Source organism: Lepisosteus platostomus, chromosome 20 (genome assembly GCF_059453375.1).
Source record: "Lepisosteus platostomus isolate fLepPlt1 chromosome 20, fLepPlt1.hap1, whole genome shotgun sequence".
Lineage (NCBI taxonomy): Eukaryota > Metazoa > Chordata > Actinopteri > Semionotiformes > Lepisosteidae > Lepisosteus > Lepisosteus platostomus.
In genome coordinates, this window is record NC_142630.1 from 16,239,878 (window position 1) to 16,259,121 (window position 19,244).

General features: G+C 50.4%; 1 protein-coding gene across 5 annotated transcripts in view; it reads left to right on the forward strand.

Moving 5' to 3' along the window:
- The window catches only part of znf423 (zinc finger protein 423), a 130,321-nt gene that overhangs the window by 67,723 nt on the left and 43,354 nt on the right, over positions 1–19,244 (forward strand). For 4 of the 5 annotated variants that reach the window (XM_088613925.1, XM_088613929.1, XM_088613928.1 and 1 more), the window contains one exon: positions 6,995–7,015. The exons of the other annotated variant lie outside the window; for it this stretch is intronic. In XM_088613925.1, the coding sequence (XP_088470051.1) occupies positions 6,995–7,015 (21 nt within the window). The remainder of the gene's footprint in view (positions 1–6,994; positions 7,016–19,244) is intronic. 5 annotated transcript variants of the gene reach the window in all.

Consider the following 19,244-nt stretch of genomic DNA (forward strand, 5'->3'; position numbering starts at 1 on the left):
TTTCCTGCCACACTCACAGGATCCTCGACAGTGCTTGTCAAGGTGTGATCACCCCCCCCCCCCCCCTACACACACACACATCTTCGTTCCCTTTCTCAGTCTCATCATTAACGCAAGGCTGACACTGCATCTCAATCAATTTACAGCCCTCCAACATCTGCTAACTGCTGCACCCCAAACAGAGCCCCTACCCCTCGCCGATTCTGACATCCTGTCTGGGCTTTTTAGATATTTATTGCCTTTTTTTCTGCATAGTTGTAGTTTCCTTACCTGTCACTTAATTAACCCTGATGAGTGAGGACGCCACACTGGCAGGTCTCTGGAGAGGCTCTGCCGTACCTGTTCTTAAAGTCTCATGATCGGCGCCGAGGAGAGGGAGGAAGTGAAGAAAAAACACACTGCCGTTTTGTTAATTTTTGGGGGGCTGTTGCCTTTTTTTGATTTGCAGATACAAAAATACATTTACTGTGTACAACTGAGAGCTGACGACAACGTTGAAAGCGATCGTTGAAGCAAGCGCTGCCAGCCCTGTGTTCAGTTTAATAAGTGAACGCTGCAGAGAACTGTCTTGTCCTGACATTTCTTTTCATGGCCTTGCAGGCTTCCTTCTCTTTTCCAACAAACGGGGGTCTCTAATTGACCTGCTCCCTGTTGTCGTTACTACTGTTGGCCAGGTCCGGTTCTTCATTCTGCTCCTTTCTGGATTCCTGCGTCAGAGAACTCGTGCTGTCATCGCATCTCTGGTCCAGCCTGCATTTGTTTCTGCAGGGCCCTGAGTTATCTCTGCAGTGAGAAACGTTTTAGATGGGACGTCTTTGCAGCAGAAAAACGAGAGAAGAAGGAGTTCTCTCTCGTCAACCAGCAGCTCCGTTCTGCACGTGGGCCTGAGCTTTGAAGTGGGGTAGATTTTCTGCTCTCTTATCAGCTTTCATCTCATCGGGTGAGACAAAGATGGTCAAGCTTTCGGAAGAGCTGAAGGACCTTTCCTGGAAGCTCGAAGGGGAAAGTTGGTTCTGCTGATCCTCGAGATGCTGTGGGCATCAGGTCGAATGCCGATTGCAGTCTCTTGTAAATGTGGTTCTCACAGCACTTTCCAAATAGATGGCCATTCATTGGATTTGAGTTATTTTAAAAGTCCAGACCAGCAGACCTTAATGACTGCAAAGTGTTGCTTTTATTTTTACTGTAAGGCTGGAGGTCTGTTTGAACTGGAGCCAGATATACAGTAAAAACAAACAGAAATTTGGCTTTGCTGTTAAGTAGTGCTGAAGGTTTTAATTAGCGAGATTGGCATACCAACGCAAAATGATCAGCTGGGTTTTAGAGGAACTGAGCCTGAAGGAGAGTGTTTTATTATAGCTTGTTGATTGAAATCTTCCATTTAAACAAACTGCGTTGCAATGTAGAAAAATGGGGGTGTTCATGAGAGCACTGAGGCCTGTCTGAAATAATATTTGTCACACTGTCATGCACCCTGCAGACTTTTCATCTGATTTTCCCATGTCATTATTATCACTCATAATAAGAACAAATCAATTTTCTATTCTCATGTAACCAAGTTATGTACTTTTGCCCATCAGCAGCAGTTTGTTTATCAAGCTGCTCCCTAACCTTTTGCAGTCGGGATTTTGGCTGGATCAGCATCTCTGATGTCCAGCACAAAAAAATAAAACAAACTAGCGTAAAGAACAGCATGTTGGCAAAACGTCTTCCAAAGCGTTTTCATTGAGGCATTCATTAGCCGGGCAATTAATTGATTTTGTAGAAGAGAAAAGCGCAAGGGTCATTCTCGTCTGAGTCATCTTTTGTTCAGACCTTCATGCGCTGCAGGTCTGCAGACATGGGAAGTGGTCGCAGCACCGCAGGAAGGAAGTGGTTAATTGGCCCCGGACAGATGGACACCCTCTCCCAGCCCCCGAGCTGCAGATGTGACCTGGGTCCAGATCTGTCGAGCTGCTCGAAGCCTTGGAGCATCCCGAGTGGGGGACCCTCTCTGTTTGCTGGCCTGCCTGAACCCGGGGCCTTTCAAGCAGCGCTTGCCTCGTTAAACAGGCGTTTTAAACACACAAGTGCTGTCCGCAATCTGTCAGAGCCCGCTCCTTTCCTCTTTCGCCCATTTTGCAGCTCCAGCTTAACGATGGGTTTTGACCAGAATCTTAACAAAAGTCTGACTTGGCCTGAAGGAGGGCTTCAAAAAGATTAGGAGCGTGCGTGTAGGAATACGGAGAGGAATTTCTTCTGCTGTAGGACTCGGCTGTCGGCTGTCACATCCGTTGTTTTTGACAGCATCTTAATTTCCCCGGTCTTCAGTCTGAGAAACGTGGATCTGGCAGTAGGAAGAAAACCAGCTTGAGAGAGTGTGGAAGGACGGCCTTTCTCGCCTCCTGCAGATCAGTGTTTTCTCCGTCTTTAGCTTGTCGGAGCGCTGAAAGAGAGCTGTCTCTGAGCGTGTGCACGCTGACGCCTGCCGACCAGGCCGCTGGAACATCTTGGCCGGTCAGTCGGCCATGGCCTCATCAGGCATGTTCCACGGTGAGCCCACTGGAAAACTCTGTTGTCACCATAAAGCTGATTCTGTTGTCACGCATGATCCTCTGTGATACCGCTCACACGAATCCGGGGATGTCCAGCTGTCTGGTTTAATTCATTTTTGTAATTTGCCGTGTGTTGCACACACACTGTACAGTATGGCTGTGCTCTGCCTGCCTCTAGACTCCGTAGTTCCGTTTAACAAGTTTTTTTCAACAGCTCAGTTATTTGCGGTTCCAAATAGCTCGGCCAAATTGGGATCATTTGCTCTTCTTACCGGCTTTTAAAAAACGTCAGGGCCCTGACAGCGTCTTTCTTCAGGCTGCCTTCAAAATGAGCCACTGCACCAGCAAGCAGGGAGACAGATCATCTGGGATGCGTCTAGCTGGGCTAACGCTAGGCTTCCCAGACTTTTAGAACAGGAATTATTTAACGTAAGAGATTGTCCATTCACACGGTGCTTCCTACAGGAGAATCTAACGCTCCTTCTCCTGCTGGGACATTCCCCTTTCTCTGGTTTTCCTGTTACTAAGAATCCGGGCTCAAGATGACTTTCTGTTTTCTTGTGATCAACTTTTTGTGTGTGTCGGGGGGGAAACAGCACCACAATATGGCAGATAGACAAAAAAAAGAACAATCCCACATTATCCTGAGAGACTGCCTTTGTACCCCCTGCGTGCCCCTGGACACATGCAGTGGAGATTGTGTTCTGCCCCATAGCGCTCCCTGATGCTTGAGAAGGGAATTCAGAGCAGTTGAAGGCAAACCGTTGGGGACACACATGACACATGAGGAGGATTCAGCACACATGACTCTGAATGGACATATGTGGCAGGTTCTGAACATATCGCTGGTGTGACTGAGAGTTGGGCACTCTGTATCTGAGACAAGGTTACACGCTCATCTCCAGCGTAATACGTATTTCACGGGACTGTAATCTGTTGCAAGTGACGCCTCTTTTAAATTTCTTAAAAGAGGGGGACATTAAGACTGGGTGCTTGTGCCTAATGTCTGCTGTCTTGTGTCCGAATTGCTTGTGGGTAGGCTCTTCTGCCTTTACTATGTGCTGTGTGTCTGCAGAGCTCTCTGCCCACTGTACCCCGGGCACAGTTCACAGTGCAGGTCAGGCAGCGTCAGTGCAGAAGGGCACGGAAACGAACAGGAAGTGTATCATTTACCCTGGCAGCCCCTGGCGTTGGAGACTAACCAGTGTGTGGCAACGGTTCGTCCGCCTGTCGTGAAGGAGTGACTAGTGCAGGAAAAGATGTAAAAAAATGAGGAAGAAATATCTATTATTTATCAGGAGGACTGAAAAGGGGAGGAAAAAAGCATTTCAGGAAAAGGTCAACCAGCAGCTCTATCCTGCTCACGTGCCTGAGCTGGGAAGGAGAGCGTAGTCAATCAGTATCTATAATTCATCTGAGATTAAAGAGGACCGGGGAAGCATGTAGGATACATAAATTCCTGCAGATGTATCTATCAGTCCCTCTAACTGCTCAGTCAATATGTATAATTTATTTACAGGGATGAAAGAACGTGTCAGATACATACCGGGCTCTTTAATACCCCTCTCTGAAAAGAGGAGCCGTTTTATCATTCTGTTTAATTCATCTCGTCGTCTGGAAGGGCAGAGAGGGGGCCGGGGCACAGGGGTTCCTTATCAAGGACTGAAAAGACTGGCTCGCCAGCGAAAGGGGAAGTACGGGCGAGAGGGAGCTGGATAGGCTCCTGACGGGACTCGCAAATGCAAAACCTTCTGCCTTCTCCCAGGTTCACTGAAACAGTGCTTTGGAACTGACCCATTCCTTGAAATAGAGATGTATAAGAGCTCTGACCTTCCTTCCACCGTCAAACTGTACAAAGTATCGAGTGTCTAAGTTTCCCTCACTGGACCAACCTCTGGACAGGCACTGTGGACTGGGGAGAGCCCGTGTGTCTCTCTCTGGACTGTGGACTGGGGAGAGCCCGTGTGTCTCTCTCTGGACTGTGGACTTGGGAGAGCCGTGTGTCTCTCTCTGGACTGTGGACTGGGGAGAGCCAGTGTGTCTCTCTCTGGACTGTGGACTGGGGAGAGCCGTGTGTCTCTCTCTGGACTGTGGACTGGGGAGAGCCCGTGTCTCTCTCTGGACTGTGGACTGGGGAGAGCCCGTGTCTCTCTCTGGACTGTGGACTGGGGAGTCATGGTAAAAGATGTGAGCTGTGAAGGAGGAGGCTAAGGACTTCATAGCTGATATTAAAGTGGAGGGTGATTCCCTGAAACAAGAGAGACAGATGAAAGCTATATTTTCCAGTACATGTCTGTGTGTCTGCAGAGCTCTCTGCCCGCTGTGCCCCGGGCACAGTTCACAGTGCAGGTCAGGCAGCGTGACATATTTCTTCTCTTTTCATTTGAACATTTGTTGTACGTTTATCTCATCTTTGGCCCTGAAGGCTGTGGACCCACAAATTTGGGTACCTCTCAAAACATTTACTGGGGTGTGACCTTTACAGCAGCACAGGGTCTCTCTGTAATAACTGCCGATTGCCTTGGATACACCTCCTTCAGTTTCGGCTAGTTCTTATTTTCTGTAGAAGATAATTCCTTAGGAAAGAATTCTCACAAAAAAAAAACAAACAAACAAACAAACAAACAAAAGAAACATTTTAGAAAAGAAAGTTTTCTACATTAATCCAAATGTAGATCGAGTCCTGTTTGTATAGTTGATTGGTCCAACGGTAGTGTAAGAAAGGTTTAAAAATAAATCAGAATCTGTTCTGGTCGGCTCTGCACGGCATTTTTCTGTCTCGCCTGCAGTTCGGCTTTGCGGTTTTTAATTGAACGGAGTTTTAATATTCTTAGTAGTGGTGGTAGTTTTAGTACAGTAGGTGTTGAAAACCACGGGACAGCTGGTTGTGGGCGGGGGGGCTGCGCTCGTCCTGAGGAGACGGGAGAGGAGCGGGGAGCGGGCGGAGGGTAGCGCCTCCTCATCGTCCGGCGCCTCACCACGGCGCGGCCGCGGCGCCGGTCCGGTGCGGCTTGACGGAAACTCGGTTACCGAATCGGGCCGGGCGGGGGCGGGGCGGTTCCGTTATTAAATGCCGCCGGAACGCACAGGGCAGGGGGCAGGGCCTGCCTGCGTCTGACTGTGCCGCAGTTGAGGTAATTGACTCCGACGAGCTCCAGAAATCGGATCTCCCTCAGGTTATCCACTCGGCCTATTTTTAGCCGCACGGAGCATCGGCGCAGTGACCAGGGCTCTTGAGGCAGTCAGGAGTCGTGCCTCTGGGCCACCCCTGGGCTGTGCACTCCCTGCAGTGTATTTAATCACAGCCTGCTTTGTGTTCAGGTTTTAATTTTAGACCCTGTTTACCATCCACTCCTGGATCTTTTCTCTTCTCACCTCTGTGCTGCCTCGCTGCGAGGAGGGAAGAAGGGAGGGAGGGAGGGGGGTCCTTATAGGTTTCAGGAGCACAGCAGAAAACAATAAAGAAGGGAAAAAAGACTGGAAAAGAGCTGGAGCATCCCAGAGAGAGACAAACACACAAAGAAGGAAACAACAAAAAAAAAAGAAGCGAGAACTCACCACAAAGCTGAAAGCAAGGATTTTACTGCTCAGACGGAAAGCTGAGCAGAAAACAGATGCTTTGTGATAACAGGGATTTTTAAAGAAAGGCAACGATCTTCTGTTCTTTTGGATTTTAAGCAAATTATTCCTTAAATATTTCAGGCCGTCCATGCAGTGTTATTAAATTTGAGCGTGGATGCGATTCCTTTCTGCGATTCCAAGTGTCCTGAGGAAGCATGCTTGTATTAATACCTCTAATCACCCTTGCACTGGAATCACAGCAAGGAGCCCTCTCTTCTCCATTGCCTCTAATCAGTGAACAAATTTCAATTAGCATATTGTGTTTAACCTTTCTTTTATCTGAGATTATTAGAGTATTGAGTGTTATTCATTGCCTCCCTCTCTCTCCCTCCCTCCCACTCTCTCAATGGGATTTGGGGTACGTGGCATCTTAATACCCCAGACATTCCCTTCTAACCAATAGCAACAGCACCATAAAAAAGCTTTCCGGACCCGATTTGCTTTGCACAGGAAATGAAGTGGGCGCTGGTGGTACTATCTGTCAGCGTAGTGCAGTGTTGGGTTAGGCCTGTGTGAGAATGGTAATGACAGCTATGCTATAACTCCTTGTCTGACCATGCATGCCAGCCTAGGCTTGTGCCCATCGGGGGCAGCAGGCTCCACAGTGCTCTGTGAAATGCAGGAGAGTGCTTAAGGAAAAAGCAGAGAGTAAGATGTGCAGACACCCTCTCTTAAATGTCCAAAAAGTTTAACTTGCATATGTACCTAGGTAAGGATTCCTGCCAGTGTGGCCCTGTTATTTACAACTGTGTGTGCCCTTGAATTGTGTTGCTGTGGACTCCTTGACTAACTGTGTCCTGCCTTCTCTTTCCACCCACTCTGCCCTCGGATGACACTAGGAGACACACTGCAGCTGCAAGGTCTGTCACCCTAACTACCTAACTGTGTGAATGGAGGGATTACACTGATGGTGCCTTTCAACAGTGGGCTGGGGTTATTGTACAGTGCATCTCACACACACGCCTGCAGCCTGATAAATCTGCCAAACCATCCCTCATGTAGAATATGAAGATAAAGTCCATTCCTCCTGCCCCAGTCTCTTCACCACCCATTGCAACTCACATTTCGGCACTAGTGGAGAGTGTGTATTTCACAGCTCAGTGTGCTTTGCTGATGTAGCCCTTGGACCTAGATTATCAATGCGAAGTCCAGTACCCTGTACTTCCACCTGCTCTTATTACCCAGCTTAGATCCTCTCTGTCCACCTGGAAACTTGAGCAGGGCTTGAGGAGTGTGGGCTGATTCAGACCCTGGGTACTGGAAAACAAGATTCCCAATCGGATACAGCAAGGCAAGGAGAAACTCAGTTCAGGGTGTGTCACTGCCTGAATTTCTTTCCTGAGTAGCTGTGTGTTGGACTTATGCTGATGAATTACTGGGAAACAGACCCCCAGAAATATTGAAATGCCTTGTAGCGGCCTGCTTTACAGTAAGGACACTCAGCTCTGCCACACCAACAGCAATGCTGCTTTGAAGCAGGTACAAAATCCACTGTACAGTATAAGTCTGAAGAATGACCACGTCTGAAACAGGCACTAATTCCTCTGCTGTATAAAATTGCCGTGCTGAGAAGTCAGGAATGTGAACAAATTGAACCCCAGATGGTGTACCCGTATCTGCATGTACAACTGCTGACTCCAGTGTGAGGAGTGTGTTCAGAGAGCAAAAGCATGCATGCTCACTTCATACACACACTGCCCGCCTGGGACTGGTGCAGCTCATCTCTTTTTATTTTTAAACGTCTTTCGCAAATGAAACAGGAATGCCAGGAATTACATTCTGTGTACAGAATAGCTCTTCCTAGATGTGTCGACAAGGACCGTGTGGACTGGTGTGTGGAGCAGTGCCGTGCAGGCAGGCTGGGAAGGGTGCGGGTCTGGGCCGAGCCTGGCCTATGACAATGGCTGACCTCTGGAGAGGATGGACTGGAATAGTGGAGCAGTTAATTGGAATCACTTGCTCGGTTGCTAGCTAGCAGTGTGGAGAACAGCCCTCCCCCAGTTAGTTAGTCTAGGATAGGTTTTCTGAGTTGTATACATTTTGCTGTTGTCTGATTTTTTTAATTTTAAGGGTTGTATTAAAATAGGTTTGGACACAGTGTATAGGCGTGCGCTGCTAGTCTTGTAGAGAAGATCTCCCCTTGACTAGTTTCAGTGCAACCCTCTGTGCAATCATCCAAACATGGTTTTTTGCTCTTGCTTTAGGTTTGTCTGTGTGTGTGTGTGTTGAGAGAGTCGGCCTGATGGAAGATTCTACCTTGGCTGCCTGGTGCTGTGCCTGGTGCACACCCTCCGCGTGATGCGAGCGAACAGACGATGTTGTACCCAACCTCTCGCGCGCACATTGCACACCACCTGGCACCAGCCAGGCAGAACTGCCAGGAGCCCACGGAGAGAGATGGGGAGTAGTGTGTCAATAGTCGTGGGGCCACGCTCCAGTAGAACGTGCTGTTAACCCTTTGCTGAGTCTGAGGAATGCTTCCTTGCAATCCGAGCAGATGGCCCATCCAGTGCCAAAGCAGTGTGACGTGCCGAGTGACCAGTTTATTCTGCAGCGCACCTGGGCACAGGTGAATATACCCTCACAGGTTTACTTTCACTTTCCGGAAAGGAGGGGCCAGTCCAAATTTTGCAACCCCTGTACTGCCTGGGGAAAGTGCGGACAGGGCAGTCCTTCTCCCTGTGAAGGCCCACCACCCTCCACTGAACCCCAAAGCCCCTACAGCAGCAATTAGGACTAACGGAAGCCAACCAGAAAAACAACCCCCCAAAATGATGTCATTCTCATCACTCAGTTGTACCCGGGTACATGTCAAGGATACCTGTCCCCTCAGCTGCATCATGTTCCTATCTCTGGTCTTCATCTGAAATGGCCGGCACAAGAGATTGGTACTGTGCATTAGTAAATGCTCCCAAAGAACTCGCACTCCAAGGTGTGAAATTGCTGAAGTGTCTGTTTCAAGAAGGGTGGGGTGTGTTTTCAGACTGGTGGCTGGACACTCATGCCTGATGCTTGCAGTGTGGCTCATCAAAGTTTCTCAGCCCAACCACCCATCATCCACATTAGCAGTTACCTTAAAACAGAAAGTAAATGCCTGGGTTGCCACGTCGACGGTGTTAAAGACCACATGCTTTCACTGGTGTTCAATCCTTGTCATCCCTTCTTTCACCATCAGATCCCGATATAGAGTTTGAGCTGCATGCCAAACTCCAAATAATAAAAAAAATAAGGCAGGAGAGGAGTAATGATTTTCAGCAGTGTGGTTGATTTCAGCTGGAGGCGAGCTGTTGTGAGACAGTCCCAGGGCAGCTCTGTCCTGCAGTTCTCCCCTGTGCTGTGTTGGGAGAGCCCGTCTCAGCCTGCTGACTCTCCTGCCCCGCACTGGACAGGGCTGGGGGTCAGAGGCTCGTGCTGCCCGTGGCCGAGGCACAGCGCATTTTCCTAAAAAAATAATCTTGAGTTATTTGTTTGCAAAGACTCAGTGGCATTTTATCCTCCTGAGAGCTCATTTTTTATCTGTTTGCGCTTGATTTATTTCTTACACTGTTTATTAAAAGTAATTACAAGCTGTTTTGAGATCTATAAGAGAAGCGTTCCGAAAGAGCTCCCCACAACGATGTAGGAACAGAATGTTAAATTAGGCACTGTTTGTGTCTGGGGGTGGGGGAATGGGAGAGAGGGGGGGAGTATGTTTGTGAGTACCGGTTAAGAATGTGTGGCCATTTCATTTTGGATATGGGTGCTAAAACTGTCTGCCCGACCTCAGGGCTTGTATCTGGGTGCCATAAAGGGAGCTGTTGGGATGCAGTCCTGTTTGGTTTTGACAGTGATCAGCCAGCTGTCGGGGAATAAGTGTCAATTATCCAGGAGAATCTCTTCTGTCCCCATCTCTACTTCTTTGTAATCGTTAAAGACAAACAGGCAGCCCGCGTGCACACATAATGAACTGAATCCGGTGACAATTAGTTCTCTGCTAATTCGTGAAGTACTTGGAAATTTGTTTTCTCCTGTTGTAGCATATGCCACAGCTGGTACAACTTCTGCCTGTGCCGCGCGCGCGCTCGGCTCAGATGTGCAGAGAGCGGTGAGGAACGAGAGCAGCTCCGCTACGCTGCAGTTACACAGGATATCCTTTGTGCGCCCTGACAGGCCGGAGATGAGAAACCTCTGCTGCATCCCGGGGGCGTCCGGCCTCAGAAAAGTAGCTATAAAAATAACATTTCCCATTTTCAAAGAGAGGATGCCAGGTTGTCTGCACACACACAAAAAAGAGTATTCCTGCAAATATATCCTCAGAATTTTGCAGTTGCTTTTCTTTGAAAAACTAAATTGTGTTCTTCCACCCGGCTGGAAGGGGGTTTTCTGCTCGCTGGCTGAGAAGGAGCCCTGCTGCAGTGCGTCTTGCTACAGACTCTGTGTTTTCCGACCCCCCCGCAGGTCAGGAACTCGCTCAGGGGGCTTCACCGAGAGTGCAGGAGCCCACAGCCTCCTGGGAGCAGGCCCTGCTCCTTGGCCGCTGGCCCGCCTACCTCCTCACATGTTGTATCACTCAGGACTCTAGCAACAGGGCTCATGCTTCAATGTGCAGGTTTATTTTGGTGGCTGCGTTTTGTTCATAAAAAGTTAATGTCAGAAGAGTGTCCCTCCCCCCCCTGAAGTTACTGTAGGCACCTGCCTGGCTGGGCACAGGGCAGTCCAGGAGTGGGGCTGGCGTGCTCGTCAGCTCGTCAGCCGGCTGTCTGCCCCAGTCAGGCCAGTGATGGGTGTAGTCTCCCTGTGAGGCCTGGATGTCTCAGTGGGCGCAGTGTTGTGTCATGAGTAAGACCGTTTCTGAAGAAAGTACTCTTTTTCCCCCCAGTTTTCTGGCTTATAGCTAATGATGCAATACTTTATACAAGTTGTGTTTTTTTTTGTTCCCCTGTGAACTTCCAAACTGGTTTTGAAACAAAGCAAATTCAAGCTTAGGCTTCAGTATCTGACCTCACTTCTATCCATCGCGATATCGTCGTGTTACTGTAATGAGGTTCGAGTGGGGAGCTGGGTCAGCGTGCGTTGGCTGTGAAGGAACAAGCAGAGGTTAATGCCAGGCTGAAAAGCAGAAAGAAACAAAGACTGCAATGTTGTGGACTGAGCCTTCTAACTGCTGCCTTGTTACTTTAATGAGTGTGTATGTAGTCTTCTCCCGTTAGGAGAGCTTCTACCAGCTCTGGAAAGCCATGCGCTGTGTGACCTTGGAGCTGTGGTGTGGGTGGTTAATGTTGTTGCTTTAGGGCATGTTGTCCTGGCGGACACATCGAGTCACCCCCTTGATGCTTGGGGGTCACACTGGGGCACCCCGGTTCTGGTTCTGCTCCGCAGACCCCCTCTGCTGCAGCTGTGCTCCTGCTGGAGCCCGAGTGCCTCACCAGGCTCGGCTGGTTCGTAATGGGTTTGGATCCGTCTTGTCACTAGAGAGTCAGCAGGGAGAGAAACGGCACCCTCTGTCTAAGGGATCAGGTCCAAATCCGGTCCCATCCCTGGGCACATCCGACGTCTTGTAAGCACGGAGCTCATCAGGGCATTCAGACTTTTCAATCAAAAATGTTTTCTTTGTGTACAATACATGTCGGCTTGCATAGATTGGTATGATACTTAGAAAATCTGTAGCGCAAGAGTTGTTTAAGTGCTAGAGTCACCTGAAATCCACAGATATGTCCTTCCAGGTTCGTCTGGCTGGGGCTGGAAGCGCTGTTTGTGTTTCAGCGGTGTGGAGCTGTGTACATGGCTCAGATTTTACTTGTGCCCGTACCATGGCTAAGGAGGTGTCTGTTTGGCTGTGTTATTACAGCATGCCTAATGGACTGTATTCAAAAGGACTGTGGCTTGCAATCTGTTCTGGCTATTCCCCTAAACTGCGTGAGGAGGCTGATGGGGAGGCAGAGCGATGGCATTGCTGCTGCATGTGCTGGAGTGCCGTTCTCCAGGCTTGGCATTCCTTCAGCTCGCCATCCTAGCAGCTGGACTTCATTAAGCCGCTGTGTTAATTACTGGGAGACTGTTGGAGCAGTGCGTGTGCAAGCACTTGGGGTAATTCGGGAAGGGTCACCTTGAAAGTGATCGTTTAGCATCAGAGAAGGAGGAGAAGCTGCAGATCTCGGCACTGCATTTCCTCTGTTTTGCACCGGGGTAGGGGAGCGCGTGGTGGGGCGGCGGGGGCTCGGAGACGCCCGAGAGACGGTCGCCCTGCTTTGCTTGCGGAGTGTGTCCTGATTTGGGATGTAAATGGAGTGTCACTCCAGGGGGGCTGAGACAATGTTGCAGTCTGCCGGCGTACGGATCGTAAGGCAAACCAGGAGCCCTCATGATGCTGCACAGCCACTGGAGTGAACAGGGGCAGACCGCGGGCAGAAAGGTTCTTTGGCTCCAGCTGCTTTAGAATGTGCTACTTTAAGGGCCGAAAGCAAGGTTGGCTCAGTCATTTACTGCCCTGACAAAGTAATGTGGAAAAACGAGAGAGGTCTCGGATAATTGCAGCGCCCCCTTGGTTTTGAAGCAGGCCGATTGGCTTGAAAGTTTCCATTTTAGCGTTAAAACCTGCTCCGTTCTTCTCCCCCTGCTGCCGTGTAATAGCTCTGTCAGCTTAGCGTCTTTGTTCTGACGTGCCTCTGCTTGAACCCGCTCCTCGGCCAGGCTGGCGGTCTTCGGGGCTCCAGTTGTTTTGATTGGCACAGAATAGCTTGACCTCGCGGGCCCTGGCACCTCTCTGCAGCAGGTCTTGACGCCATTAGCATAAAACATGAAACATGCTGGAAAAATAATAATAATAATAATAATAATAATAAGCCCATCCAAGTGCAAAAAGTAAAAAACGAATGCAGTATGGTGGGTGTCTGGTAGTCAGCTTGTCAGTCTGCGAGTGCAGGCCGGTGAGGGAGCTGAGCTGCTGGAGTTTCGGGGCACATCCTCAGAAAAGTGCGCACCTCCGGAAAGCACAGTGCAGCAGAAGGTTACAAAGGAAGAAGAGAGCGCGGGCACGAGCTGAGAGAAAACAAGGCAAAGAAACCGTGTTCCTGGAAGAAACGCGGCGAAAACTGTGGGCGCACCCTGCAGGGTGGACCGCAGGACAGCGCCCTGGGGGGCGGCAGGGTGAAGGGTGTGGCGCTTTGTCCATTTTTGCGACGGGTCTGAGAGGCGAGGACTGATGTGACTTTATTTAGTTGGCTGTGTGCACAGATAATTACCAGGCAGCAAGAGAAGGCAGACCAAAGGGGAAAAAAAAAATAAAAAAAAATTAGGTTGTTACTTTCTCCTTCTTAATTCCCTGTCAGGAGAGCTGTCGGGTTTTTTTTTCTGCAGAAATCAATGCATTCCGATTCGATAATTTCCCATGGTGCCTCGCTCAGAGCTCCCGGTGCCGAGAGTGGTGACACATCCAGTCGTGGCAGCCTGAACTTTTCTCTCCTTTCTCTCTTTTTTTTTTGATTTTCCTGTTTGTCTTTCTTTCTTTTTCTCTCTCTTCTCGCGCAGCCTGTAAAAGAATTCGTTGGAATTTCACAGCCTTCCCAGGCTTTTGTGAAAACACTCATTTGTGATTGCGCCAACCTGCTAATGGTGAATGCCGGGGTCTGCAAATCCCACCTACGTTTTCCGTGCTCGTTATGGCGTGGTGTGCGCCGTTAATAATGCATCTGTGAAACTCAGCTGTGAGGGAGCCAAGTAATTATCCCATCGTAGCGCAACCCGCTTCAGTGTCATCACAACTGGGGCTTCATTAAAAAGTCCTAACAGTAGAGATGTGGTGTGTAGTGCAGCCTGTATATGTATTTTTTCATTTAAATTATCAGCCGTGCCACGGCTCAGAGGTAATTTGACTTCTTGAAACCAAGGAGCCCCAGCGATTTCCCTCCCTCCCTGGCCCCCCTCGCCACTGTACCAGCTGATCGTCCCCAGAAGAACAAAAGGTTTATCTGAAGCTATGAAGCATAGATTCTCCGGCTTCTGACAGCCGGATCTCTCTCCACCCTCACCCCCCCACCCCAAATAAAAAATCAAAGAACTGCTCGGCTGAAGTGTTAATGTAGAGCGAAATGCACTCAGCCAGACATGAAATCTTTGCAGGGATTTTGGTATATTTAAAAGCGACTCTTTGATCAGCACTTAACTTTAGAGGATATATGCGTTCCCCTCCCCTAAACGTGGCATTGAAGTGGCAGTGGCAGGCCGCCGAGCCAGCGCGGATGCCTGATCCAGGTGTGCACGGCCCCGTCTCCTTCTCGCTAATTCCAGCTTCCAGCCTGCTGCTTGTCGAGGTTCTGTGGCCGTCGCTGGCTCTCTCTCGTCTTTGCCTCCTCTTCTTCTGTCTCTTTCTCATGGCGGCCATTGTTTCCCTGGTAATTGGAGATGAAGCAGATCCATTGCTGGGGGTTTTCTTCCCTCTCTCTCTCTCAAGAGAGATGCCTGTGCCAGGAAGGGACTGGGTTACAAACCTCTCAAGCAGCTGGGAGTCTGGGTCTTCCTTTAAAATGCCGTTTCTGTTCTGCCTAATGGAAAAGACGAAGCTTTGCAAATGGGGATGATCTCCATGATGTCTCTCCATGAGCAGCACAGAAGATGACTCCACATTGATTATTTTAATGAAAACTGAAACAGACAATGGGCCTAGCCAGCATGCCTGTAATATGAAAAGATGCAGGCCTGAGAGCCGTTACTCTCTGTATTACCTAAAACTCATTCCTTCGTTTATGGTTCAACATGTACAGTGCAGTCTAAAAGCAGCCTCTGTTGAGTTTGGACTGGGAGGCTTCATTTCTTACAGGGTTTGACATTGTTGGAGTTTAGAGGACTCAGATTTCACCAAATGGAATGAGTCTGCCTTCCATTGTCTTTAACCTGTAGCAATTTCATTTGTTGGGGAAACACTTTTTAACAGCTGCTGTTGTGGTTGAAATGGCTCCTCTTTAAAGGTCTCTCTGCATCGCTGTTTGCAGGAGCACGATGAAGGAAACCCAGCACTGGGTTTTAGTCCAGAGATACAGTCTTGAATCCTCATCCGAGAGACACAGGGTGACTGGACCCTTATTCTAGTCTCTGAGGAAGGATGGCTACCTAAAGCCCATATTGTTCAAACAGGAGGTCCCTAAGGCTGAGGGATGTTTCCACTCACTATCGTGCAAATGCTAGTTGTACACCGACAGCCTCCAGTTTTTCCTGAGAGTCTGCTTTTATTGATGGCAGCTGAGGAATGTTTGAGGTTTCATCCATTATTCCATAAAACAGCATGTTTTCAGCCGCGTCTGTGCCCATGTCTCACAAGGGAGAAGTATCCAAGTTTTGTCCGCTTCTCCTGTGCGCATAATGATTTGTGATGCGAGTTCATTACCATGTTGCTTTGCCGTTGTGTTTTTGTATCAAGGCCCGAGTCCTGAAGGGGCCAGATCGCTCCTGCTCAAGTTTAAAAACGTGCTTATTTGTCTTCCTGGGTGCAGAGCTGCCTGGCTGTGCTGGAATTCGTGAACTCGGTTGAACTGTCTGAGTCTCACGATCTCGTACAGGCTGCAAGGCAGCGCAGACCTGCAGCAGGGCAGGCTCGACCAGCTGTTCATCGCATTCCGGCGTTGGGGTGGGCTGCAGCACAACGGTGAAGTGTCTGCGGTTATCCGAAGAGCCTGAGGCCAGCCAGTTGCCTGCATGGAGCCCTGGAATTGTGTGCATCCGTGTCGAGGGCTGTCTAGGAGGGTTCCACACTTTCCAGTCCTCTGTCGCCTCATATTTTGAATAGCGCCCCAGACAGAGAGAGATTAGAAACCAGATCCAAGCTCTTCGGGGAGGGTGTGTGCGTCTGACCCGCTGAGCGCTCGGGTTTCTGGCTCTGCCGCGTCTCCTCGTTTCTGAAGAATAATGCGCGGGAGGGAGAGGGGGGATTGCGCGCCCGAGAGAGGGGACCTGCCGTGGGGCGGCTGCGGCGGTGGAGCCCAGTCTCCTGCGCGGTCCCCCGGCTCCCGTGTTGCGATCGGAGCGCCACTCTCCCAGACAGCTGGTCTCCCAGCATGGGCCGCGCACGCAGCTCACAGGCCCGCGCGCAGGAGAGCAGGTAAAGCTTTAATTTCCCCAGTGCAGATGCAGCCAGGAATATCTTAATTTATTATTGGGTACTGGCATGCAGGAGGGGGGTGGGGGGGGTGATGGTGGGGGTGGGGGGTGGGAGGGTTGCTGGGAGGGGGGTGCGTCTGTGCAGTCTTGCAGAACTACTTGCAAAAAAAAAAAAGCGACTGGGTGCCTGACTCTCACTGAACCTGCTTTAATGTAATCATTGTTATTTGTGGTATTGAGTGAGAAGGGTGAGCTGATCTTAATTATTTTATTCGGGGGAAAAAAAAAATGACAGCACAGCACAGCCTGCCTGTCCCAGGAAGCAGCGCTGCGCGTGTGCCGGAGTGCTGCAGGCGCGCTGGAGGCTCGGGCAGCGCCGGCGCAGGCGCAGGGGGCATTGCGGGGGCACTGCGGGGGCACTGCGGGAGCACTGCCGCATCGGGCCCGGGGGGCCGGGGTGCAGGGGCGACGCCCTGCTGGAGCTGCACCTTTGGCAAGCGGCTCGGCGGAGGTGCTCTAGGTGGGTGTGTCCCGTGTCCCTGCCGCTCAGGGTCAAGGACCGAGATCTCGGGGTGCTCTGACAAACTCCCGAGACCCCCTTTTCCACCTGAGCAGGTTGTTAACAAAGGGAGCCGGGTCCTATCTTCCACCGTGGGGGAAATGTCCCGCTTCTCCGGGAATCCGGGCCGGGAGTCCTGGAGTCTGAGGGGTGCAGGCGGCCGTGGCGCGCCAGGGTGCGAGAGAGCGCTCTCCTGTCCGCCCTCACCCTGGAGTCACACGATCTCCAGGCTCCGCCCGCCCGGGACACAGTCGCCTGGTTCTCTCGCAGGGTAGGAGAAAAGGTGTCGGTTTAGGACCGTTGTCAAGCTGTAGGGATCCCATCCTTTTTTTTTCCCCCCACATTGCTGTGAAGTCAGCGTGTGGAACGGTTTACCAGGCGGCACAGCGGTCTTGGGATGGCGGTAGGCACTGCGGACCTGTGGTCCGGACAGGCAAACCGTCAGAACGCCAGAGGTAGTTAAGCGATAAGATAAGATCACTTTATTGACCATATATAATTTCTTGTATTAGCAATTTGTCATTTCGCAGATCCCAGCTTGCTCTCCATGAGACACACAGACAGGGAGAGAAGCTTGGGGTCAGAGCACAGGGTCACCCATTTATACAGCACCCCTGGAGCAGTTGGGGTGAAGGGCCTTGCTCAGGGGCCCAACGGAGTAGGATTCCTCTGTCGGCCACGGGATACGAACCGGCCACCTTCCAGCCACAGGCGCAGATCCTGAGCCACAGAGCCACCCTCCTGGCTCCTGTGTGCGCCACCAGTGAGCGAAACAGCCCTTTACCGGCAGCAGGCGGACCTCACTTTCAGATCTCTCATCCTCCATTCCCACTTTCATTCACCTGCCGGTCTGAGCGTCGCTGCGCCTGCCTTCTCCCACATCCCCTTCCCTGGGTAGAAACAATTCCTGCCTCTTCCCAGCCGGGGGGTGGGGGGGTGGTGATGAGTCTGTCAGTCTGCCATTCATCTTAAAACACATTGACAGTATCAGTTGCAGAGCTAAACTCTGGACAAATAGGTTTCCGATCAATAGTTCCCCAACAGCAATATTTTGTATCAATCCATGTCCTTCTCATTACATGTTCAACCGCATGTCTCCTCGGGCTCTGAATAATTCATCCCCCGACGTGCAGCGAATGGATAAACCGGCTGCTCTGGCCGGCTCGAGTCAGAGGACCGATCCGATTCTCCCCCGCTGCCCCGTCTGGATTCTCCCCCGCCGCTCCTGGGAGGAGGGGCTCGTATTCCCTGGCTGATACCCCTGTGCTTGTGTAAAACGGATCTCGTTCCTCTGTGTTGTAGGATCTGTTTGAAAGTGGTTATTTCTTCTTCGAAGTGATGAGAATTCTCCGTCAAATCAGGTCTCTGTCGTTGCTGCGCTGTGTTGTGTGTTGAGAAAGACAGCTCTGTTGTGTCGTGTGTTGAGAAAGATGGCCCTGTTTTGTTGTATGCTTTGTTGTGTGTTGAGAAAGACGGCACTTGTCCGCTGTACAGCTAGCTGTAGAGGAGGTGGCTGCAATTGGAGGTGGTGGTGCTCTAAGTGTCTCAGTCTCTTTAAGTTGGCTGTGTTCATGGAATTCATGTATTCATTGTACTTTATCTACTCTTGTGAAGCAGGCTGGGGTGGACACCCGGATTCCGAAGCCCTCGCGTGGCTTATCCCCATTTGTGGGTGGTCTGCATATCTGCAAAAAACTGTAAAAACAAGTAGTGAACGAAAGGAGGGAGATGCTTGGTGCCCCTGTGTCCAGAGGTGAGCGAGAGGTTCGAGGTTCGAGGCTCGTGCTCCGGCTCACCGGGCATGGTGGGCATGGTAACGAGAGACGACCGAGGCCGCTCTGATCAGCTGCTGCTCATGGCTCTGGCATGGGGGTCTCCCGGAGAGGGGGTAACAGCTTCCCGGAGCCAGCTGTGCTTGGGGGTCCCTATGTGGGGGGCGTCTGGCCCTGTTTCGCTGCACTGCTTAACAGCCCTGCACCTCCAACCAGGCAGCTCTGCAGCACCAGTGCCCGAATATGGCTGCACCCCGATTAAACATCCAAAGACTGTATTTTTACTGAGTAACGACCCCAAGAGGGGCAACAGCCTCTCAGTGCTGTTCCAGGGGGTCAAAGGTGGAAATCTCACGTAAGACGTTGTGGTCGTCAGAAACTCAAGATTACATCTTTCCCCCACCCACCCCTGCCCCCTAGAAAGATGCTGTGTAACAGCTCGCGAAATGGACATTTTTCAGAATTCTGAATTTAAGGCTCTAAGAAAAAGGATTTGTGATTGATCAGTTAAAGACTACTTCTGCTTTTTTTAAAAACTCAAATAAGTACTATTGTAGGGATTGAGAGAGTCTGGTGAGGAGGGTCATTAGCTGGAGGGCAGCTTGCTGTTTGCTTGGGATGTTTTAGTGCGCTTATTCATTATGCATTATTCTACTGTGTATGTTTTAATGTATTTTTGGATCCTAGGAC